The sequence below is a fragment of the Arvicola amphibius genome, chromosome 12 (assembly GCF_903992535.2).
Source record: "Arvicola amphibius chromosome 12, mArvAmp1.2, whole genome shotgun sequence".
In the NCBI taxonomy this organism is placed as follows: Eukaryota; Metazoa; Chordata; class Mammalia; order Rodentia; family Cricetidae; genus Arvicola; species Arvicola amphibius.
The window spans coordinates 60,241,103-60,266,199 of record NC_052058.2 but is presented as its reverse complement, the minus strand read 5'-3'; the positions used below and the strand labels follow the sequence as shown (position 1 = coordinate 60,266,199).

The 25,097-nt window shown below is 41.0% G+C and overlaps 1 protein-coding gene across 1 annotated transcript in view; it reads left to right on the top strand.

Annotated features, from left to right (window-relative positions):
• Slc9c2 (solute carrier family 9 member C2 (putative)) overlaps positions 1-25,097 on the top strand; it is a 49,701-nt gene that overhangs the window by 3,730 nt on the left and 20,874 nt on the right. The window contains exons 3-15 of the mRNA XM_042054022.1: positions 650-778; positions 1,951-2,116; positions 2,253-2,369; positions 3,548-3,709; positions 6,543-6,642; positions 9,081-9,224; positions 13,686-13,854; positions 15,923-16,004; positions 16,937-17,100; positions 18,471-18,563; positions 20,248-20,345; positions 21,434-21,553; positions 23,950-24,148. Coding sequence (XP_041909956.1) covers positions 650-778; positions 1,951-2,116; positions 2,253-2,369; positions 3,548-3,709; positions 6,543-6,642; positions 9,081-9,224; positions 13,686-13,854; positions 15,923-16,004; positions 16,937-17,100; positions 18,471-18,563; positions 20,248-20,345; positions 21,434-21,553; positions 23,950-24,148 — 1,743 coding nt within the window. The remainder of the gene's footprint in view (positions 1-649; positions 779-1,950; positions 2,117-2,252; positions 2,370-3,547; positions 3,710-6,542; positions 6,643-9,080; positions 9,225-13,685; positions 13,855-15,922; positions 16,005-16,936; positions 17,101-18,470; positions 18,564-20,247; positions 20,346-21,433; positions 21,554-23,949; positions 24,149-25,097) is intronic.

Here is a 25,097-nt window from a genome sequence, read left to right as displayed (position 1 = left end):
CGAGATGACTCAGTGGTTAAGAGCACTTGCTACTCTTACAGAGGATCTGGGTTTGGTTCCCAGCACACACTCATGACAGCTCACAACCCTCTATAATTTCAGTTCTAGAGGATCTGACACCCTACCTACCCTGGCCTCCTTGGTGCACAAATGCAGCAAAACATTTATATACGTAAAACTAAAACAAACAAACAAACAAACAAACAAACAAATGAACAATCAATTCTCCAGAAGGAGGAGAGATGGTTTTTGGCTCATGGTTTCATGATTTCCAGTCATTGGTTGTTTGGCTCCATGGCTGTGGTATGTGGGGAGATGGATCATCATGGCAGAGGATGGGGTAGAGCGGGGCTGTTCATCTCATGGCAGAAAGAGCTAAAAAGGCCGGGTTCAGGACAATATACATCCTAGAATGCCACATCTGTGATCTTTCATGCAGCTGTCCATATCCTAGAAGCCCAAGGATGAAATTAGCATCCTCATGAGCCAAACACCTCTCAATAGCGCCACCTGCTGGAAAAATCCTCAAAACACGAACCTTTTCGGGCGGTGACGGTGGGGGACAGTGGGTTGGAGGGGGAGGCGGAAGGGCACACTTTAAAACCACCACAAGCAACAGACTAATTTTTCCATGCATTTGTTCCTTTAGGTGCACCAAATTGTCTACCCTCTTCTAAAAACACCAAGTTTTTCACTTTATTGTTATTTTTTACCTTTAATTGTATTTGTGGCTGCTTTAGACGTGGACTTTTATATAGTCAAGAACGTGTTATGGCAGGTAAGAAAACACTTTGTTAGTGCTCTGATGAACCACTAATTAAAAAGAGTTGAGGGGCAGGCTGTGTGTGTGTGTGGGGGGGGGGGGAATTAGTGTTTTCTGAGGAACTGCTACATTGGGATCTGAGTAAACATGTCAGATTTGTCAATGAGCAAACGGAAGCTCAGAAATCACAAGAGGGTCAGGAAATATTTGGGTCTGGGTGCTGGTCCTAATCTGGTTTCATCATGACGGTGTCTTCTTTTAATTGATGGGACTGTATTTATCACATCTCCTTTTCTGTAATTGCAATTGTTGCACAATTTTGTGTTTTCAGAGAAAAATTTCCCCATTTTAGTTTAATTCTGTTCTTTCTAGCATCTTGGATTAAAATTAGTTGAATTGTAGCATTTTAATGGTATTTTGCATATTCAATGTTTATTTTTCCCCCTTTACCCAATCTCATATTTTGGTGTTTCGTGTTTTCATTATTATTCAATTCTAACTTTTAAATGCTTTTGGGGGGGACACATTCATTCTCTTTTTAGTTACGTAGCCTTGGCTGGGCTGGAACTCGCTATGTAGAGCAGGCTGGCCTTGAATTTACATTCTGCCTGTTAGAGTTAAGGGCAGGTTAAGGGCTTGTAATCATGTCTTCAGGGTGTGAATCTGTGGTGTGTTGATTTAGAGTCCTTTGGGTACACCTTTGGGCACCCCCAAACTATACAATTCTATGCCAGCTAAAAATAATGAAGTAATAGCTAGAGACTTGGCTCGATAGTTAAGACACCTGCTGTCTTCCAGAGGACTTGTGTTTGGTTCCCAGCACCCACATGGCAGCTCACAACCATCTGTAACATCATTTCCAAGGAATCTGGTGCCCTTTTCTGGCTTCCCTGAGCACCAGGCAGGCAGGTAGTACACAAACTACTGATATACAAACAGGTAGAACACCCATGCACATAACAATTTTTTAAAAAAAAGAAGGCATGAAGGAAGAAGAAACAAAGTTAAAAAAGAAAATGGTGAATATGACCAAAATACATCGCATGCATGCATGAAATCCTCAAATATATTATTAAAATAATAAAGTAAAAAATATCTGTACCCCAGGATATAGTTCTTCAATGTGGGTAAATGCAGTCTTGTTATACTTGGGTAGATGTGACGCTGTGTGATGAATTGATTCACAGGTTTTGCTGACGGGAGTGATTAGCTTTGGGACAGCATTTGTTACCATTGCGTATGTGGTTCTGAAATTCAACGAAGATTCATGGGATCTGCAGTGCTGTTTACTCTTCACCATCACGCTGTGCATAATAGACCCTCTCCATTCGGTCAACTCGCTAAAAACGATTGGTACGTTGGTTCCTTTCTCTCGCTTCACAGATGTGAGGATACCTTGTTTTCCCTAGCATGTTCTCGCTCTTCCCTGTTCTCTATGCAAGAGCACCATTGCACCACATTAAACTGACTTTCCTGTTTCCATCCCCAGGCATTTCTAAGATGTACACGGATATTATCAGAGGAGAGTCATTGATCATTTGTAGCTTCACATGCATTTTCTTTGGAATTTTCCGGGGCCATATAACTAACATTTCCATGTTCAGGGGTAAGAGCATTGTGTTTTGTCCGTATGTTCTCTAAAATCATTTGTATTGAAATGAAAGTGCATTCGTCTTTGCATCTTTCTCTATGCATTGCTCTTGAGCCAATTAAAATGGTAAGTTAGCTAACAAGAAAATAACTACCATCTTTGTATTTTAGTGGTCACTCAAAATACAAAGTACACATTGTATGCTAGCGAAATGCAAACAAGAGTACATGGCAGAGCTGGAGAGAGGAAAGGGAAGGGGAAATGATAGAATTTTATAATCTCAAAAAATAAAAATGTAATTCAGGTAATAGTAATAAAACCTCTCACTTCGCTTCCATAGCATGCCTGCACATATATCTCACTACATAATTTGGCTCAGGGTATCTCTTGAGCTAGGATCACTACGTTTCTCAGTGGATGGAAAGAGTTGACTTGGTCATAGTTTTGATGCTGAAGACTTGATTCATATAGTATTGATAGAACAACCCTAAGAATGAAAAAGGCTGGATTTGTGTGGCTAATGATCACTGGGAGGTGGAATATGTTCCCTTGACAGGTTTCTAGATGTTGTCCTAGTAGCTAGGGAAGAAAGCGAAAGTCAAGCCATAGCATGAAGGGGAAAATGTCCTCCTGTTACGTGATAGCTACAGGAGAAGGGTGAGAAGGCCTGAAAGAAGAAAGAAATCTGGGTGGAAAAGAGACATTCACAGTCTTTCTCAACAAAGGAGCCTCAGTAATTTGGGTAGACAGTTTAGAAATGATTCATTAGCATATACTAATTAAATATAAATGGATTTCATTATATTTTTGAATATGTACATAATGTATTTCAACTGTCTTCACCCTTGTTATTTTCTCTTGTCTCTTCCTCATTCCCATTAACCCCCTTTTCAACTAGCCCCTCTATTTATTGTGCTTGTGTGTGACCCAAGGAGATTCACTGGGACTGTTGACAGGAGTGTGGGTGGGTGTTTGTTTACAACCCTGGAGAAATCATTGTAAGCTGTAGACTGAACCTGAAGGCTACTCCCAGACAGCCTCTTTTTCACAAGTTTACTGGGGACACTCTCTGCTGAAGAACAGGTTCCCTGTTCACAAGCCTCAAGAGTAAACCAAAGACAAACAAACAAAAACCCCAGACGTTAAACTCAAGTTTTTCTTTCTCCCTTTCTCTCCTTTCTCCTATTTTTTAGAGTTACATGTCATCATTGGACTCAGCTTTGACGTTTTTGGAAGTGCAATATGTGGATATTGGTGTACGAGAGTCATTCAGATTATACTGACCGACCTTTTTAGCAACACGCTGACTAACGTTGTTCTCTGTTTTTCTCTGGTGTACATGACTTTCTACCTCGGTAAGGCAAAGGAGTGCAAACACTGCTGTCCTCCTGGAAAGCACGGGAGTCTTGGTTCTGCCCTGCTCCTTACTTCGCAACCATTCCCGCCTCTTTGCTGTTTCCCATCTGTTTTGTCCCCTCCGTCTAGTCATCTCCCGCCTTCTCTTAATAGCCTCCTTTATTTTAACTCCATATCCCTTCCTGTTTGCATCCCTACCCCTGGTTACTCTCTTACCCCTTTGCACTCTGTTCTCTAACCCGATAGGCAGTCCCTGGCTGTCCCCTAGGAGAACATGGAGTTCCTATCTGTTCTGACTCTTGAGCAGCTCGCCTGTAAAAAGGGGAAATTGGCGGAGAAGCTCCTGAGGTCTTTCCCAGCTCGACAGCCTTCACTTAGTAAGCCGAGAAGGCTACTGAAATGCCGACCTTTTCCTCAATCTAGAAGGCAGGAAAGGAGAAGGAGAGATCAGAGGTGCTTCTGTCCCCAGAGAAGCTGGGGGCGGGACAATTGCCGAAGTAATAAATAGAGCCCCGTACGTGCGGGCCTTCAATCAGCTCAATCCTGTAAAATTGGAACTTGGAGTGTTACAGTTACTGTGAGCCATAGTAACTATGACCAAACTGCGTTTGCTGTCATGGAGTGACTTTCAGGCAAGATCTCAGATCTCAAGAGCTCTTTACAGGACTGGTTATGGAAAAGCACTGTTTTCCCAATGGACAGATCGCCACCTAGTGGTCGCTCAGCGCTGTGAGCCAGTCAAACTAGAGAAAACATTTGCAGATCCCCCCCCCCCCCCCCAAGGAGGCTCATTTCCTTAAACTCCATTTCATTTCTTCTGTGTGAAAGTTTTGTGGGTGCCTTATCTTCAAAGAAGATTCCATCCCATCTCTCCATCTCCCTACCAGGCTGTGATCCTTTGGAGCTTGAGTGCGGCTCATAGCTCTTGCTCTCCGCTTTGCCTCTTTTCAGCCAAGCTTAGAGTTTGTCACATACCTGACAGTAATTAATACACGATGGTTGAATAAACCAATATTCCTTCTTAAAGAGTTTTTGAGTAAGAAGATTCCAGATATACTTCGTCAATCTGAGACCTTGGGACATACTTAGCCCAAAGCTTGTCTCTTCATCTATACAAATTACCTCATTTGTACAGGGAACTGCAGGCATTAATGAAGGAAGGTGTGCGATGGGACTCTCTGTGCTTGGGAGCTGGAGATACTTAGGGGCTGGTAGGAGCTCATTATGCAAATCTCCTCCTACCTTCATTTGAGTGACAGTTTATGGCGCCTATTAAGTCTTTCTCCACCGACCCCCCATCCCAGTCCCCTGCCTCCAGAGATTAGTTTTTAAGCCTTTGCCAGCTTTCCACTGTGTTCAAGGCAGGGAGGTTCATAAACACTGGTTCCCTTCCTCTTTCTTCTAGGATGGAGATGTTTTCAGTCAATGCTAGGTGCCCCTTTAAACAGATTAAATGAACGAGACCTGAGGGTAGAGGGGGCAAGACCCGGTTGCAAACCATTTTAGCCTCATTTTCACATTAGAAGATCCCCAGCCTGGACACAGAATTCTCAAGCTGAGTTGGGGTTGTCCTTAATTAACAGTATGGATTCCTTATTTTCCTTTGACTGTGGGATCAAAGTGCTTGATCAGCTCAGCTCCAGTCAACGAAACCCAAACATTTGACAAAAACGTGTTTAAAACTCGGCACTAAAGAAATCAAGCTATATAAAAATCAATCAGTCAAAAATAAAAACTAGCATGTACTCATGATAAAAAACTGGAAACGAGTTTGACGTTTTCCCTACCATCACATTTGCGGAACCATTAGCTTTACTTGATTGTTCAAGTGAAAATCAGTTAGGAAAGTAGGTGAGAAAGTCTAGGGTGAGGCTGTGAATAAATAAATGAGAATAGTGAAATCTTTCCTCACTGTTAACGAGTATTGCTAAGCAGCAGAACCAGTGGATGGAGATGGACGGCCCAGTCACAACGGTGGTCGCCCATTGCCACTGGGGATGTGCCCAGCTCTATTTCATCTAATTTAATGTTTGCAGTAGGTATGGGAGGGGCTGCTGTTTCACTCCTGTTTTGTACGTACACAGACACTGATGGAGAAAGCAGGTCTCTCTTTCACTTCTTGTCTGCATGCTCTTTCTTTTCCTTTCTGCCTGTTGTTACACTGGGCTCTTTGTCTATAGCCCAGCATCAATGCTATTTACGATGTTCAAACATTTTCCCTAGACTAGGTTTCAACATCTAGGGCCCAGTGAATTAACCTTCAGTCGGCGTGGGGGAGGGAGCATGGGGGAGGCAGAAGCTTCAGGAAGCTGTAAATTCCGTCAGCAATTCCTGGTACACGGAGCACAATGTCCTCGAGGTGCCGAGTGGAGGTTACGGAAGGTTCTACTTCCCCACCAACCCTGGCCTTGGTGATAATGTAGGGTTAGCAAACTGGATTAAATTTGCTCTTGGCTGAAAACAGCTTTGTAAAAAAGAGCAGAATAAAATACAAATAGCTCATGGAGATGAAAATCATGTGAAGTTGAAAGCCCACAGCGTTCTGTTGACTAGTCATTACTTTGCATGCTAGCTCTGGCTTCTTTTACAGGATAATAGCGGAGGGAAGTAGAGGTGACAGGTCCCCTACAGCTCACAAAGGTTAGGTTTTTATTATGGGGCCCTTTACAGAAGAAACCTTGCTATTTCCCGATCTACAGTATTGGGCGAATTCCTTGAAACAACTTTCTAAATGAGAAACTTTCAACTTTCCTATTGGCTTTACTCAGTGCACACGAGTGTGCATATTTAAATGTATTTACTTTTAACTCTTTTTTTTCTCTCTCTCTCCAGTGGAATATTTTGGAATGTCAGGAATTGTCGCTTTGATTACAGTAGGCCTGAATTTAGATTCGTTAAGCTTTAAACCGAGGATGGAGTTCATAATTACTAAGTGAGTTTTCTGCCGCATATTCAATATAGATTCCACAGGATTTTGGTGCTTAAGTAGTTGTGTCTTTGAGGCTGTTAATACAATTTCATTTATATACACTTTTCTATCTTTAAAGTCTTAATGTACGAACAATAATCAGCATTATTGACATTCTTTTTTTTTAAAAAAAGATTTATTATGTATACAATAGTCTGCCTGCATGTACACCTGCAGGCCAGAAGAGGGCACCAGAACTCAAACTGGATGGCTGTGAGTCACCATGTGGTTGCTGGGAATTGAACTTAGGACCTCTGGAAAAGCAGCCAGTGTTCTTAACTGCCGAGCCATCTCTTCAGTCCCATTATTGATATTTTTATTCTGAGTAAAGAATCTGTGGTTCAGAGACCATAGTGCCTTCTCTAGGTCACTGTGATGGAGTTATACTTTGAATTAAGGTTTTTTTCCTTCACATCATACGTGGGTGACACCATCCTGATGTGAAAAAAAGTCAGACGCGAAGGAAGGAAGAAGGCATCACAGTGAGGCGTCACTAGCAGAACTCTTACCCAGTCTCCCCTCAGGGACCCGTGTGGACCAGTCCACAGACTGATGGATCAGGCCTTCTCTGAGAAACAATGCTAAACTACAGAATTGTTCAGAATCCAGATACCATGTCACAATCTGGCAAAGAAATTCTCATCTCAAATGAAAGCAGATGTGGACAATAAGCCTTAACCATGATTTTTCTCATGAAGATTTGTTCAATATAAACGTTGTTATAAAATAATGCCCTTTCTCTATATTTTTGTGACATTTAAATTATCCTATAAAAATTAATACCTGTGGTAGATGATGGTACTCCTTTTTTCTTTTTGGCAAAATGAAAAAAATTGGTACCTCTAATTTTTGTTACTTTGACATGTTTGTGAATGAAGCTGGGGACTAACTGGTTCATAATGCTTATTGCTTGATGCAGCAACTGAACTTGGATATGCTCTTGAGATTGGTCGTGCTGCCTTTCAACTTTATTGTAATTACTCATTCTGGTCACTCAATTGTTAATTCTTTTTAAAACATTTTTATAAGTTTATTTATATTTTATGTGTGAGCCTTCTGCATGTATACCTACATGTCAGGGCATCAGATTCTATTATAGATGGTTGTGAACCACCATGTGGCTTCTGGGAATTGAACTCAGGATCTCTGGAAGAGCATCTCTCCAGCCCCTCAGGTGTTTATTCTTTCATTTAAGCCACCAATCTTTTCCTGCTGCTATGGCCTGGGTGTTGAATTTTAAGCCTGAGCAACGGAAATAAGACATTTTCCAAAAACAAACAAACAAAACAAACCCATTATTGTTAAAGGGTGTACTTGTTTTTATATAAAAAAACTAATAATAAGTATTCTAAAACTATGTATTTGGGGTCCTATTATATGCAAAGGCATTGTTAGACTCTATGGAGATCATTTAAAAAGTATTCAACTCATTAGTTATTCTATGACAGCTGAGAACTAAGCACTGGGGTTTGAGGTCTTCCATTCATGCTTTTCCCCACAGGAGCTTTGAGTGGTTTGAATCAGGAGACAGGAATCTCTTGGGGAGTCATACTATGTCCTAGTTATACCAGATACCATGCTTTATCTGCAGCTAAAATGTGGCTCCCTAACACTTCTTCCCTGGTGTAGATCTTGAGAGCCATTGGTGAGGCTTTGGGGCAAAACAGCTCAAAGTCCTCAGAGAGGGAATCGAGAGGAGGCAGGATTTGAGATCTGCCTGGAGACGTCAGATCTGGAACTGGCTCATGCAGGCCAGCATATCCTATATATGCCACATCACAGGTTTTTCAGAAGCAATCTGAGAACAACCTAATGCTCTCCCTTGCTTAACTGTGGTGGTGTAGGCAATCAGCACTGCAGGGGCTCAGAAGAGGTCATGGCTAACCAGAGAGTGTCAGATGGAGAACACAGGGCAAGAACCAGGTTGCCCAGGTGTGTAGGAATTCAGCAGACTGAAAAGCAGACAAGAGAGGCTTCCCAAATGCAAGTCACAGCGGAAATGGTGAAGTGGCATTGCATCATCCTCAGCTGTCACTTGGCGGTACCCACGTGGCTCTTTGTAGCCATTCTTGTGCTGGACATGCAGCTCTAGTATGAGATGAACTGCTGGTTAATCCCATAGAAATTGGTGTATCACCAGCTCGGGGATGCTTTTATTTCTCTTCTTTGCTCATACTGTTGCATTGTGAGAGTCACACCATGAGTTGTGGTGTGATGTAAACAACGACTTGAATGTCTTAAACTGTCTTAATGTTGACTGTAACTAGGATGGAGGACCCAGTTTCCTCTGAGATAACAGTGTTATAACATAGTCAGTCATAACATAGGTAGTTTTATGTGAAAAAGCATATATTTTTGAAAGTGCATCGATTAAAATGTCATTTCCTTTTTATCCATCCTAGGTTCTTAATAATGTGTTCATCTGCATATGAACATTTAATATATGGCTTCTTTGGCATTGTGATTGGCTGTGGAGAAATCAAACATTTCAGATTCCACTCATTAGTTTTCACTGTCACCTTATTTGTAACAGTGAATTTTGCAAGGTAATGATTGCATTTTAAAGTTTTCTTTGCTGGGCTTAGATTTTTTGCATATATATGCATTTATGTATTCAGGTGTGTATGCGTGTGCATGCGTGTGTGTGCATGTGCCTATGTGCATGTGTGTGCATACATGTGGAGGGAAGCCTGAGGCTGATGTTGAATGTCTTCCTTTACATTTTTCTCTATCTTATTTAAAAGCTACATGTTTATTTGCTTTCTTCTTTATTGCTATGTATTTCCATGTACACATATATATTCACACATTTTGCTGTCAGATTCCCTCCTGACACCGCACAGGTCTTAGGGATGGAACTCAGGCTTTCAGACTTGGCAGCAAGTGCCTTCATCTGCTGAGTCACCTCCACTGGCCCCTCCACTGTATTTTTTGGGACTGAGTCTTTACCTGAGACTGGAGCTCTCTGATTCAGCTAGACTGACATACTGGCAGGTCCCAGAGATATTCCCATCTTTGCCTCCTGAACACTGGGGTCACAGGTACAGACCACTATTCCCACTTCTTATGTGGGTGCTGGGGATTGAACTCAAGTCCTCACTCTTGTGCCCCAAGCACTTTGCCAACTGAGCCATCTCCCAGCACCCCTCCCGCCCCCACACTTAGGTTCTTAAGCCCAGAGTTAGAATTGGAAGCAGTGGAGTTTAGGGAAGAAATGTTCTGTGCTCAGGGAATGTGTGCTGTTGTCTGGGCCTTGGCAGTGGCATACTGTGAAGCCCTGGGTGAGTGGTTTTTTCGGGTTTCTTACCCCTGAGTGTGATAGAAATGCCGAGTCCCAGGCCTTTCTTACTGATTCTGCTGACTGAGCAGAGGTGAGATACAGAAAGCAGTTCTCTGTGTTGTCAGGTCCTTTGGACTCAAGGTCAAAGTTAGAGCACACAGGATGAGATGAATGGTATTCCCCATCTTGCTGACTTTCTCATCACGTGTTGTAATCAGTACCTTCGGTAAAGTCATTGTCTAAGCACTTGCCCTGTGGACTAACTTTACTCCACAAAAGAGATGTTATTGCATCAGTTTCCAGAGGAAGTTTCCAGGGAGCTCAGAAACTTGCCTGGAGTCAGCCACCCAACATGCAAGGGCAGAGCTGGGATGAAAGGTGGACTCAATGAACTCCCTACTCAAATGCCATTGCCTGCCCCTGATAGCATGTCTTCTATAAGAATTCATGACAGCGTGACTTCTATACACTGCAGTGGCCAAAGGACCTTGCTTTATAAGATGCTATTTTGAATCCAGTCTTATGACTCAGGAATCATTACCATGCAATCTAACACACCACTCCTATACTCTGTCCAGCGTATAATACACGCTTACTGTTCACATGTGGCTGTTAAATCAGTAGGCCTCTTCTCCATCTTTGGTTCGCAAATCAGTCTTTGCTTGCTACCTGAATTTGTAGGTCCAAGTTTATTTCTGGGCTCATATCACTCTCCCATACTTGCCATCTCTGAGACTCTGGGACGACTTTGAATGTTCTACAATAGCCTTGGGCACATGGGCCAGTTTTTGACTTGGACACTGACATGTATAATATGAAACCGTTTTCCTTATATGCCTGTAATAACTTAGGTATTACATAATAGCCTCAAAAATAAAACTCTACTTCTATAACTTTATGTTACATATTATCATGTAAGTGGAGGTCAGATCAGAATTACTAGGATGTTACACGCCACATACACACAGATATACACACACAAACAGATACACACACAGACATACACACAGACATACACACACAGACAGACATATACACAGACATACACAGACACACAGACAGAGAAACACACAAACACATACACACACACACGGACACACAGACACACACACACACAAAGATATGAACACATACACACAAACAGACACACACGCACAGACTTACACAGACAGACATATACACAGACATACACAGACACACAAACACACAGAGAAACATACACAAACACAGAGAAACACATACAGAAACACAGAAAACACACATGGACACACAGAGATATATACACACAAACAGACATACACACAGACATATACAGACACACAAACACACACAGATGTGGACACACACACAACACACACACACACACACACACACACACACACACACACAGTCACTCTGCTACTTTTCTTTCAACTCAAAGGTTGGGGAGATCCCTTATGTAAATGGCCGGTCCTTATGGGAGTGGATAGGAGTGGTTGGCCAATCATAGTGATAACAGAAACTGCCGTGGTCTTCTCTAGCCAGGTCTGTTCTGATATCAGGAACTGACAGAGCCTTTGGAAGCTTTGGTCAGGCCTCTGCTCTATCCAGCTTCTTTGGGCTACCGCCACACCCCTAGAGACCGCCTCACTTGCCATCAACAGGAACTACATTTCCTCACAAGCTTCCCCATTTTTAAAGGTCTGCCCTTTGAATCCCTGACTCTAGACCTGTAGGAAGCCATCAAGCTTTTACTTCAGTGGGAGATTTCCTGCCATGTCCTCTCTCCCTTCTTCCTGTTTAGTGCCCTGAACTGAGAGTGGCCTAGAAACACCCATCTCCTACTGTCTTAGGACGGGCTGGGTCAGCCAGCTCTTCCAAGGTGTTTGGTTGTTTGGCTATGCAGATTTACTCTCTCAACTTTGAGTCTCCAGAAGGTGGTGCTTCTCCTAACTGTTCTCTAGTGATGCCCCTCACAAGCTGCAGTCTAGGCAAATAGCAGTTCCACATCTTTTCTTCTACAAAGAAGAGGCTGGGTAAACACAACAAGAACTTCTGGTAGAAGTCTCAAGGGTCATAGTGACAATCCAAGTACAGTACCTCTCTTCAAGAAGTCGGCCATCTCGTTGGTAGGATAAGATAAATGTTCAAATGCTTGTAACATAAGGAAACTAAGCTTTATAATGTGAAAAAAAATGAATGAAATGTATGCCCTGGCAATGCTGAAGCATGCATGGGCAGCCTGAATATTTGTTGAACTTGTCCATACTGGGTTTCATGGTTTAAGTTGATGAGGATGACTGACCAGGTCTCTTCTTCAACAGTGCACCAGATCTCATTGCAGGCTGTGAGCCACCATGTGGTTGCTGGGACTTGAACTCAGGGCCTTTGGAAGAGCAGGCAGTGCTCTTAACCGCTGACCCATCTCTTCAGTCCCTGGGAGTCCACAGCTAGTCATGAGTTTCTGTGAAATGCCTGCTCTGTGATAGATTTACATATTCAAGAAAAATGGATCCAGAGAGAGGGATACACACACACACACACACACACACACACACACACACACAGAGAGAGAGAGAGAGAGAGACAGAGACAGAGACAGAGACAGAGACAGAGAGAGGAGTTGTTAGCGAAGATTTATGGACAAATGAGGGGGCAATTCTGGATAGGAGGAGAAGATGAGCACAGTGTAATTTTATCTTGGACCTCAGTTGATACATGGGAGCTGTGGAGCTCTGAGGTCACTAGGAATCTGGGTGATACACAGACATACATGCAGGCAAAATGTCCATACACATAATAAAACAACGAAAAGAGGGTTAGGTTCTGAATTTTGTCACAAGATCCTATTGAAAAGTGACCTTAAAATAAGCAGAAACACATTGAAGTATAGGATTCTTTTCCACCCATCTGTGTGTGTGTATCTGTGGGCATGTATATAGTGCATATATGTACACATTTCACATGTATGTGGGTGTATGTGTGAGGGATGTACATGCACATGTGTGTGTATGCATGCTTGTAGGGGAGTCCTGAGGTTGATTTTGAGACTCTACTTCGACTGATCGTCTACTTTCTTCACTGAGGTAGTCTCTCAGTCAGGCCCAGGGCTCAGGCTCACTGATAGAGCTATTCTCATAGTCTACTTAGGGAATCTCCTGCCTCTGCCTCCTGAGGCTGGAATCACAGGTGGACCACCACATCCACCAGGTGTTTACTTGGTTCTGTGATCTGAACTCCAGTCTCCATACTTCTTCAGCAAGTATTTTCATCCCTGAACTATCTCCCCAGGTTTAGCGTATGCTTCTTGTAGGAGGTTAAAAAAAATTTGCCTGGTTAAGTTTATAAATGTGTCTATAGTAATTTTGTTTTCTTGGGGGGGGCTCGGGTCTGATCATCACTTCTTCCAATTCAAGTTTCTCAGTCATTTTGTGGTTTTTCACAGAACAGATGAACTTGTCAACATGCTTTGGAGAACTGTCCATATAAGAATTTACTACCTAGCTGCAAACTATACACCATAGTGTTAGTGATAAATCCTTACATTTGTGTAGACTCTCCCACTATACACAGACAATAGTGCTCACGAACTTCAGATTAGCTCCAGGGACTTACTGATAACCTCTGCTGTTTTCTCATCCTTGGAGACTCTTAAGTGAAGTTTTGTGCCGCGTTCACGATTTTAACCATGTATAACATTACTGTATGATGTACGTTTTATTTATTTCTACCATTTTCTTGCCCACAGGTTGCTTACTGTTCTCTTCGTGAGCCCTATTTTGATGCATTCAAGTTATGAGTATGACTGGCGATGGGGATTAGTCATCGCATGGTCTGGAATTAGAGGTGTTTTTAGCTTACTCTTGGCTCCAGATATTTATAGTTTTTCTGAACGTAAAATAGAGGCACCACATATGGTAAGGAAAATAATCATGTGTTACAAATATTTTTATTGAGTCATTTATTACTTACTTTATAGCATACTATACCTCATCTTAAAGTTAACCAACTTTGAATTAGGGTTTTTTTAATGCATTTTTTTTCAGTAGAAAAGGACATTGTCAGAAAAAAGTTTATGTTGATCATGTGAAAGGGGCCAGCATCCACATAGTATTGTTAGTAGGGTTATTTGTATGTTTGATTTCCAATCCTGACTCCACCATTCACGGACTGGCTGACTTGGGGGATATACCTTTGCTTCGTTGAATCTCAGCTTCTAATTGAGGGTTGTAAAAATAGCTGACACCTAACAAATGCTCAGTAGGTTTTACCAAGCATACAAATGCCATTTCCCCCAAATAACTATCAGAAAAGCGATAATAAAATGCCTTCGTCTAGGACATTCAAACTCATGTAGCTGCCAGAACAAAGTCGGAGATGCTAGTGGTGTATACCAAAGGAATATATATCTTTTGAGTTTATAAATTGTGGCATTAAGCATATTCTTTAGTCTTCAGACTCATTTAACAATGTTTGCTGAACTCAGGCAGTTGTGGCACACACCTTTAGTCCCGGCCCTTGGGAGGCAGAAGCAGGCAGATCTCTGTGAATTCAAAGCCAACCTGGTTTACATAGGAAGTTCCAAGACATCCATAGCTTTGTAGAAAGACTGTCTCAAAACAAGTCTGCCTGAAGACTTCGTGATTTGTTATGACAAACAAAACTTGGTTTCCTTTCCTCTTTCTCAAAGCCTTGGGCTCTCTAGTGAGTTCTAGCAGTCCAAAGGTGTAGTGCTAAAGCAGACACCCCGATACCCGCTACGCTGGCAGTGTGAGGGCACCTCACCATTATTCATTTGTTTCTGCAGTGATGGGGATCAAACCAAGGGCCTTGCACATGCTAAGCAAATATGTTAACACAGCCCTAGTCCCTGCACCTCAGTGTATATGGCAGTACTGAACAAGGTAGAGAAATTTCTTAGAAACCTTCAGAACTAATTTCCCACAACCTCCCCATGAAACACACTTTAAATCTTTTCCTGGAAGGAGCAAGACAGCCACCTTCTTGTTTGCTGAGGAATCTGGAAGTGAACGCAGAGCATCTGATTTTTCTCTTTGTTGCTATTTTCTTCCTGTCTCAGAGGCCTGTGGGGTAAAAATACCCATTTTTTTTAAGATTAACTATCAACCTTTTCATTTTGTATGTGGGGAAATCAAAGTAAAGAAGTTCCAGGGACCAAATTCCCAAAAGAGGAATCATTGCTCTTGATAGAGAATTGTATTCCTTCCCGGTCTTTCCACAGACTAAGATCTGTGGACTTGGTCTGGAAGTTAATTTGGAGTTGAATGAAGTCTGTGGTTTCACTAAAGACATTAAAAGTTAAAAAAAAGACATTAAAAGTCTTCCTATGTCTCAAAGGAAAAGTACAATAATCAAAAGCTTAGCCTCTCAGATTCTCTCTTACGCAGTGAACTGGCCTAAAATCAAACCAATGAGCTGTGAGCTAACATTTGGGTATTGTTTTATTGTATTCCCCAAGTCGACATGATATTAAGAATTCCCTGGGTTGTACTCCAAACCTATAGTCACAACTCTGGGCAGGGACCGGGGAGTCAGAATGTTTGGCAAGTACCTCGGATGACTCTGATCAGTTTGGGGAAATGTTTTGGAGGAGATATTGTTATTAACTTCATTTTTCAGTGAAGGGCACTGGGGCTTGGAGGGGTTAAATTGGAAAGATCTCTCTCTCTCTCTCTCTCTCTCTCTCTCTCTCTCTCTCTCTCTCTCTCTCTCTCTCTCTCAGTGTCCTTAGCCCAGAATATACATGATTAGCCATTTTTTCTTATTTAAATTGAAAATTAATATTTGCCTCATGTACTCTGGCCAAACAGTTGTCCACAAAACAACCCTTTGACTTTAGCTTATTGAGACAGAATTTTAAAATAAGGATTAAGTGAGAGTTTTACAGGTGGTTAAATGAACATTGTTTACCCCTGGGAAGAGTATTTGATATTTGGCTCTAACATCTGTATGTTTTGGTTTTAGTTTATATTCTATATACAAATAATATCAATATTGACAACAGGAATAAATTCACATATGATGCTTCGATCAGCCAAGACATTAGGTAAAGTATTATTCTATACTTTATATATTATATTATATTGTATTATATAGAGGTTTATTGGAGAGAAAATACAAATAGAGCATTAATGGAGGGTTGTGTAGACATGTCTTATGGACTGCAGGAACTGGCTCAAAAATGACTTCTTTTCATTAGTGAATTGTATATAAATTATTCTTTAACTGCGTTATTGGTTTATATAATTTAATAAAAAACATATGAAAAGAATCCCCCAAAAGACAGGTCTTTCCCTTCTACCAGTATGTCTAGAATAATAGGATGATTCTGCTGGGCCTGGTCGTCCAGAGACCCAGGCCCCCTTTCTCTTACTGCTTCTCTAGTCCATAGGTCGCCTTTGTGCTTGCAGGGTAGAAACTGCTCTGTACCAAAGTCTAACTAACACGAGAGAAATTGCTCGTGTCCATAGTCTAACCAACTAGCAAGAATAAGTTGGAATGTGAGGACAGGAGGATAAGCAGCTTTTCTTTAAGGACAGATGTATCATTTTAATGCACACTCTATAGACTCAAGCTTAATTACGGGAGACACATGAGTGACAGAACCTCGAAAATTATTTTTTTCTGGCTGGCCATGTTCTTAGTCAAAAGTCAGGAATTCTGTTGGCAAAAGAATGAAGGAGAAAATGGACATAGGGAGATGCTTCCCAAGCTCTGCTGGAGCTGCTTATCTTCAAAAAAGAATTTGAATTCAAAGACAAATATAAACATAGAGACAATAAAATCACAAATGGGAACATTTAATAACATCTAAGAAAAATCTGAAGCTATTTATAATATAATTACATGAGAACGGTGAAATAACAAACATATAGAGAAATCCAACAGAAGAGCACTGGTAGCAGTGGGAACAAGGGGAGGGGTGAAAGCTGGGGTGGGTACTATGCTAATGCCTTCATTTCTCCTTTTTGATCACAGGTTTGTGTGCTCTCTCCCTCCCAAGACAAATGGCTGTTCGAAATGCCATTGAACACATACAGCAGATTATACAGAATGCAATAACTTTATTTAAAACAGAAAAAATTTTAACAAATGTGAACTGGAATGTAGTAGAAGAAAAAGCAAATATTGGATACAATCCTGTGAGTTGATAGACACGATAGTCATCTTATTTTCCCCTCTGGGTCTTCCTGTCTTTCCTGACTCAGTATTAGAGATGTGGTTCTGGGGTTGAAGAGACAGCTCAGTGGGTAGAGTGCTTGACAAACAAGCATGGGGACCTGAGTTCGATTTCCAGAACATACATGGAAAAGCCCAGTGTGATGCTACTTGGTAGTAATTCCAGTTCTGGGGAGCCCTGGAGTTCACAGGACAGCCATCCTAGCCTCATCTGTGAGCTCCTGGTTCCAGTGAGAGACTGTTTCAAAAAGTGAATGTCTAAAATTGTCAAAGAACAAATTTAATTAGTAAAAATCCCTTTGAAAAGTAAAACAAACCGAAAACCAAAAACAAAGTGGCTCTTCTGAGGTGATCTCTGTTCTCGGCACACATGTGCACACATGTACACACACATACACAAACTTATATCTCTGTACATACACATATGCACAAACGTGATTCTACTAACCAAATACTGGAAAATAGAAGGCAAAATTTATAAATTTGTTGTCCTGGTGAAGCAACTTCTTTGAATTCTGTCCCTAAAAGAAAGTCTTCATGATTGGCCTTTCTATTAGATACAAGAAAAAATGGATGTTTGTTCAAAATGGCTGGTTAAATTCCAAGCAATGACCTCTGCTAAGATGACGCTTCCAACAGAGAAGATCCTGAGAGATCTCTCTCTCTTTCTGTTATAAAAAGTAGAAACCACAGGCTAAGGTAGAGAGTAGTGACATATAGACAGGCTTAAAGGGTAAACTGGCTTCTAAATCTCCCAAAGGAATATTTCCTTCATGGCAATTAAAATCAATGGTCTAATATTGTGATGCTTTGAAAGAAAATGCTCCCCTAAAGGGAATGGCACTATTAGGAGGTATGGCTTTGTTGGAGTGGGTGTGGCCTTGTTGGAGGAAGTGTCTCACTGTGGAGGAGGGCTTTGAGGTCTCCTATGCTCAAGTTACACCCAGTTTCTCAGTTCACTTCCTGTTGCCTGCAAGAGGTTGAACATAGAACTCTCAGCTCCTTCTCCAGCACCATGTCTTCCTGCTTGCCTCCCATAATGATGATAATGGACTAAACCTCTAAAACTGTAAGCTGCATATTAAATATTTTCATTTATAAGAGTTACTGTGGTCATGGTGTCTTTTCACAGCAATAGAAACCCTAACTAAGACACATATGGCAAAGCATTAATCAAATTATATACAGCTCATTGCTGCAGCAATTCTGAGTGAGTTACTAAAATCTTTGTTAAGTACAATGTTTATCTATCTTGTTTTAGCCTGTTTTTTTTTTTTTTTACTTATTTTTAACTTTGTCTCTTTAGATTTTAAAACAGACGCACACTGTTCAGGTTTCCCATATTTCCCATGGTCCGAATGAGGAGTCCCCAACAGATGAAGTTTTAATAGAAGAGGCCAGATTGCATGTAGCTATAATACAAATGGTTGGTATTATTCAAATAATATTATTTTTTTTTATCTCACATGCCTTTAATCCTTATAGTTTTTGGGTAATTAGAAAACCTTTTTGTCTTCTGATATAGTCTGTCAAAACTAGTGTTTGAGTTACAGAAATTTATTTATTTGGTGTGTGTACATGTGTGTGTGTGTGCACTGTGAAATAATCCTTCTATACACTGTAAATATGTATTATTCTCAGTGGTTAATAAAAAGCTGATTGTCCAGTAGCCAGGCAGGAAGTATTAAGTGGTACAAGCAAACTGAGAATGATGGAGTGAAGTGGGGCAGAGTCAGAGGAGTCGCCAGCAGATATAGGGAGAAGCGAGATGAGCATGCCATACTGAGAAAAGGTACCAAGCTACATGGTAGAGTGTAGATAAAAAATGTGGGTTAATATAAGTTTAAGAGTTAGCTAGTAACAAACCTGAGCTATCGGCCAAGAATTTGTAGTTAATAGAAGCCCCAGTGTGTTTATTTGGGAGCTGCTGGCCAGACAAATACTCTTCCTACATGTGCTGGAAGTTGACAATGAGTGTCTTTCTCAATTGCTCTTCAATTTTATTTTTGGAGAGTTTGTCTTACTGAATCTGAAGCTCACTGGTTAGGTGGCTGGCCACCAGGCCTGGGGCATCCTCCTGTCTCTACCTCCCCATTTCTGGGAGTACAGGCTGGAGCTGAGCTGAATTGAACCCTTCACAGGGATGCTGGGATCCAAACTCAGGTCCTGTGCGTGTAAGGCAAGTGCCTTACTGATGGAGTCATCTCTGCAGCCTGAGTTATTAAAACCTAACAAAACCACGTCTTCCTTCTTTGGGCTTTGAATTCAGTCTACAAACATGTTGTTTCTAAGACTAGTAAGTTTTATCTGTCATTTTGTGGCCCTTTAAACAGCTGAAAGGTTTTGTTTTGTTTTTGAGACAGGGTCTCAGTAGGTATCCCAAGCTGATCTTGAACTCATGATTCTTCCCTTTCAGTCTCCCAGGTGCTGGGATTACAGGCTTTTGTCACCACATCAGCTGAAACTGCTTTTTGGAAATTGAATACTTTGTGTTCCTCTTATATGAGATTCCCCTGGCTGCTTATTTAACTTCTAGTAGTTTAATAAATTGACAGAGCCCATGACGTGTCAAGGCTGACAACTGGTGTTAGTAATTATAGTGTGAGTTATGTAAGAATCAGGAAACACATGATGGGGGTTGGCAAGCCAGCTGCTCAGTGGGTAAAGGCCCTTGTCTTCTTGCCTGAAGACCTGAGTTCTATCCCCTGGACCCACTTGGTGGAGGAGAGAACTATTCCTACAAATTGTCTTCTGACCTTCTTGTGCTCACACACACAATAAATAAATATAAAAACGATGTAATAAAATTGTCAGAGTAGCATAAGTTATTTTATACTTTTTTCTTCTTTCTTTTGAAGTGAGGTTTCACTGTAGCCCAGGCAGTCCTGGAACTCATGATAATCCTCCCGCCTTTCTTTTGATTGGATTACTAATTAATGTAGGAGGACCAAAAAAAAAATCCTCCTGCCTTTCAAGTGCTGGGATTACAGGTGTGAGCTGCAGTTCTCAGGCATTCCATTGATGTTTTGATCCTTTGTAATTTTTATTTCAATATAAATATATGTAAATATTTATAAGTATAAAATACTAAAATATAAAAACTGTTTTAGAGTAGCTTTGAAAAGCAATGTAATGATGGAGTCCTTGGAGTAGAGGCGGCCCGAATATTAATTGGTGCAACCAAAAGCTACTGTCCCATCCATGGAAAGTAAGTGAGACACTCCTTTATTTGTATTTTCCTAGATTGAATGAATATGTGGCTATGAACAAACTGAGAATTAAATGTCCGGATTAACCAATCTATCATTTTGGCTCTCTGTGTCCATCTATTTGTTCACCTGTGCATTCATTTATCTGTCCAATAACATTTTCCCTCTTCTTACTCCTGCTCCTTTTCCTTCCACCCACTCTCCTACCTGCCTTCTCTCTTTTAGTCCTCTCTCCCTCCCTTTCTTATTTATGCTGGGCCTTGAGCATGCTAGGTAAACTCTCCTCACTGTTTATATCCCTACCCCCATTCATCTACTTTGAATGCCGCTCTTTATTCTGCCTCCCATGCTCATGAGTTTAATAACTTTGGAGATGATCAGACTTAGATAAGAGACAAGGGAATCCATGAATAAGAATCTATAGAGCTTTAATTGCTTTTATAAGTATTTGCTTTTGTATCATACTCTATAAGTTACTGGAAAAATAACAGCAGCCTGGATTTTGTTCATAGATTGCTCTCTGGGAATGGAGTGAGCTCTGGAGTAGATGGTATTGCTAGACTCCATGCCGTGTGGTGGGAAAAGCTCAGTGTCTTAGAGATTTATCAATATCCACTCACGGTCCTGGCTAGCATTAGTGAGTGGGTGATCTGAGACAAAACTGTGAGTCAGTGGCAGAGATAACAACTGGGTGGTCATCACTATATCAGCAGTCTGGTCATCTCTATTGGAGACCTATCATTGGCCTGGGGATTACAATTGGGAAAGCTGGGGCATTCAGTTGCCTTTAGGGTCGCATAACATGAGATAAAAGGAAGCTTAATTCTAGAACTCCTAAGGGGGCTGGTCTAGAAAAACTTTAATTAGGTTCTGCCTCAGGTTAGGAAGGGGTCTAGGAACAGGGGCACAGGAGTCTCAGGCTAAAAGTGTTACTGAAATATGACCACGGGGCACAGATGGATAGGTGCAAGAGCTATGGGCTGGGACAGCATATTCAATAAGCCCACATTAATATTTAGTATATCCTCCCCCTTTTATTGTCCTAACTGAGATACTATTTTTAACAACACGTATGTGTTTTTCTTAGATTCATGAGTATTTCTGACGTTTCAACTTATGTGAGAGCTAGAAGTTGGCTTATAAAGTTTAAAAACATGTTAACATACTTGGAATATCACAAAGACAGGATACTTTTCACTGTACCTGGGTAAGTATTACGAACCTTTAAGAGCAACCTACCCAGAATATCACCATTGCAATACTTTTAGAGTAGATTTCCCCCTCCTATTTAAACTAACTTTGTAACAGATGTTTACAGGTTAAGTAGTGATTGAACAGTGTGTTTGCCTCTTCTAGCTCAGCAACTTCACTGATGTCCTTATAATAGAAAATGATGACATTTTAGGGCTAGCTCGTATACCACATTTCTTGCACTACTCATCTGGGTAGAGGACTGGGCAAGGGTGAGCCATACCTGCAGTGGCCCAAATCCAGCCCAAGACAACTTTGTTTGTTGGATAAATGTCTAAAATTAAGGGAAAATCAACTGTACCTTAAGAATGCCTGATTTTCCAAAATATTATTAAATACATGTTTTGCTTAGCCTGGGTAGAGTTTTTACTTTGTTATATAGACCGTGAACTTATATAATTTTTAGAGCAGGAAAGCAGCTTCTCTTTTCCAAAAGAGGACACAAAAACAAGAACATACAGGAAATATTTTTTCTTTCTTCCATTGAATAAATTTAAAGAGAACATAAAAAAGTAAACCCTTAGCATCCTGACGTATGTTCAAGAGCATTCGTTTCTCATTGCTGTAATGGGATTCTGGACACAAAGCAACTCAAGGGAGGAATAGTTTTGGTCACAGTTTGAGGGGGCGTAGATAGTCATGGCAGAGAAAGGGTGACCCTGGGAGAGTAAGGCTGCTTGTTCAGATCTGGGAAGACCAGGGAGCAGTGAGAGGGGATGTCTGTCTGTCTCTTTCTGCTTCCCTTCCCCCTCTCTTCCTCTGTGCACCACCCTATCCACCATAGTCACACCTGCTGTGTGTTGATGATTCCAACAGCCACGCCATATCCAGAAGATAGCCCCACAACATCCGTCTTCATCCTTTGGTTCTCACAATCCTTGCACCTCTCATCCAAGATGCTCCTTGAGCCTCAGAGGAGGTGGCACCAATGTCCCATTTGAGGCCAGGCACTCAGCAGTGCCTTATTTTGACCAGTCATGAGTCCCATGGGCTGTAAAAGATGGAGGCTGAGAGACATGTGAGTCTATGAGAATACACACACACACACACACACACACACACACACACACACACACACACTCATATCTGGAAGGCAGTTTAACTACTTGTCCACTTGACAAAGCATCAACTGCAGGTCCACTGGAAGGACTGGGAGCTTCTAGCCACAGGCTTTTGGCCAGATCTATAGTGGTAGACATATATTCTGTCCAGAGGAGTGGGCCTCCAATCTAATCAAGATGTAGTTGTTTCTCTCAGCACAGCCATGCCAATATTGAACCAGTGGGCATATCTTGCCAGGCAGTTTATCATGAATACCCTCAGGGTCTACAGTTGTGTTTGACTGTTGATGACTTTTCTCCGTAGATAGCCTATATAGCACCTTCCATCACTGTGAGTGTGAGCCAACAGGGAGAAAAGGTCTAGCTCGGTTTCAACTTCACTTCTCTGTGTTCTGTGTCCAGAGTGAATGCTGTCTTTGGCAATAAGGATTTAGAAATTAGAATATCTAGTTCTAGTGGTTAAGCAGGAACAATGACAACAGTTTTTGTATTGTTTTGGAAGGCTCTGGGAGCTACCTAGGCAACAAGTCATAAGGAGGAAATCTCACAACCAAGATGTTTTTTAATCCAATCAATTTGGCCAAGTAAACAGCTGTCATATCCGGAAGCCTCTTTTGTTCATTTCTATTTTGGATGGATTAGAAAGTTTTAAGAAATGAATATGGTAATTTTTTGGGGGGGTTTCCAGACAAGGTTTCCCTCTGTAGCTTTGGTGCCTGTCCTGGAACCAGCTCTTATAGACCAGAACTTTCTGTGTTCTGGCCTCAAACTCACAAAGATCCACCTACCTCTGCCTCCCGGGTGCTAGGATTAAAGGCATGCGCCACCACTGCCTGGCACGAATGTGTTAATTGTTGAATATTTCTCCCATTTAAAATTTTAAACAATGCTAATGAATAACACATATTACTCGGCGTTTATTGTTTCTTGCTTTTGATTTATTATGTACATTAACAGAGTCAGCCTTTTCTCTTCTTTACTATAATCTCTATGTAAAGTATGCTAGTTAATTATTAGTAGTAGTAGTATTGTGTTTTTTGGAGACAGGGTTTCTCTGTATAGTGCTGGCTATCCTGGAACTCATTCTGTAGACCAGGCTGGCCTCAAACTCATTGATCCACCTGCGTCTGCCTCCTAAGTGCTGGGACTAAAGGCCTGGCTGTATGCTTGGTTTTTTTTTTACTTATGTATTTAATATTATGTTTAGTTTGATTTGTTTAGACTGATGTTGGCCTTCACTGCTTACTTGTTATACTTTAAATGACTTGATATTATTTGCTCTTTTTTTCAGGAATAATAAATTTCTGATTTTTGTCTATCGCGTTATAATTTCAGAAGAATTTGAATATGCCACATATGTTGTAACAGTAATGTATATTTTCCCTATGATAATACATATATGGCCAACTGCAAGAGAGCTAAATATATCAGCACTGATTTCTATAAACTACTACTTTATGTTTTTATACACATTAGAATCAACACTGAAGGTACTGTGGAAAATAGAAATATATTGTACAAAAAAGAATAATTCAGATATTTTGAATCCATTTTCTGTTTTCTTATTATCAAAATAATTTGATACCAGAAGCTATTTGTTATTAAAGCTGATGGATCCTGGGATGTTCACAGCCTTAGTGCCAGTCTTGGCCATTGGCTGCATCTCATAAAAGTAGAGAGACTCCTAAGGATTAGGTGGCAGAAAACTGGTATTTCGGGCATAAACTCTTCCCTCAGATTATTCCTGTAATAATTCATGGAATGAATAAGCTTGAGAGTCACATGCCTGAATAGGAGACTCAATGATAGTAATTTATTGTTCTTCATTATTATTATTATTGCAGCAAACTTGTCTACTGCTTTTAAATTATTATTTTGGTTTGGCAGCTCCATTATAGATTCTATATTTTGAGTCTCACTAAACATTTTATTAAAAATTTGGGGGAATTCCAGACAAGTAGCTTAAAATTCAGATATTAGAATACAACTCATGGGACTGGAGAGATGGCTCAGAGCTTAAGAAGGGGCACTGCTCTCCAGAGGGTCTGAGTCCAGTTCCCAGCAAACACACTGAGTAGTTCACAATTAGCCGTTGTAGACACAGTTTTTCTGTCCCATCAGTCAGCTCTGTCCCGCCAGCCGGCTCCTAAGTAACTGCACAAAAACTTATTATTAATCATAAAAGCTTGGCTGATAGCTCAGGCTTGTTTTTAGCTAGCTCTTATAACTTCAGTCCACCCATTTCTATTACTCTATGTGATCCTCCGACTCCATCCTTCTTCTCCCCAGTCTTCTCTCTGCCCCTTAAATCCTGGCTAGCTATCAGTCAATCAATTTTTTATTAAAAAGGACAGCAAGACACTTTCACAGTACTCAGAAGGATTATTCCACAGCAATCCATAACTGTAACTCCAGATACAGGGTATCAGATGCTCTCTT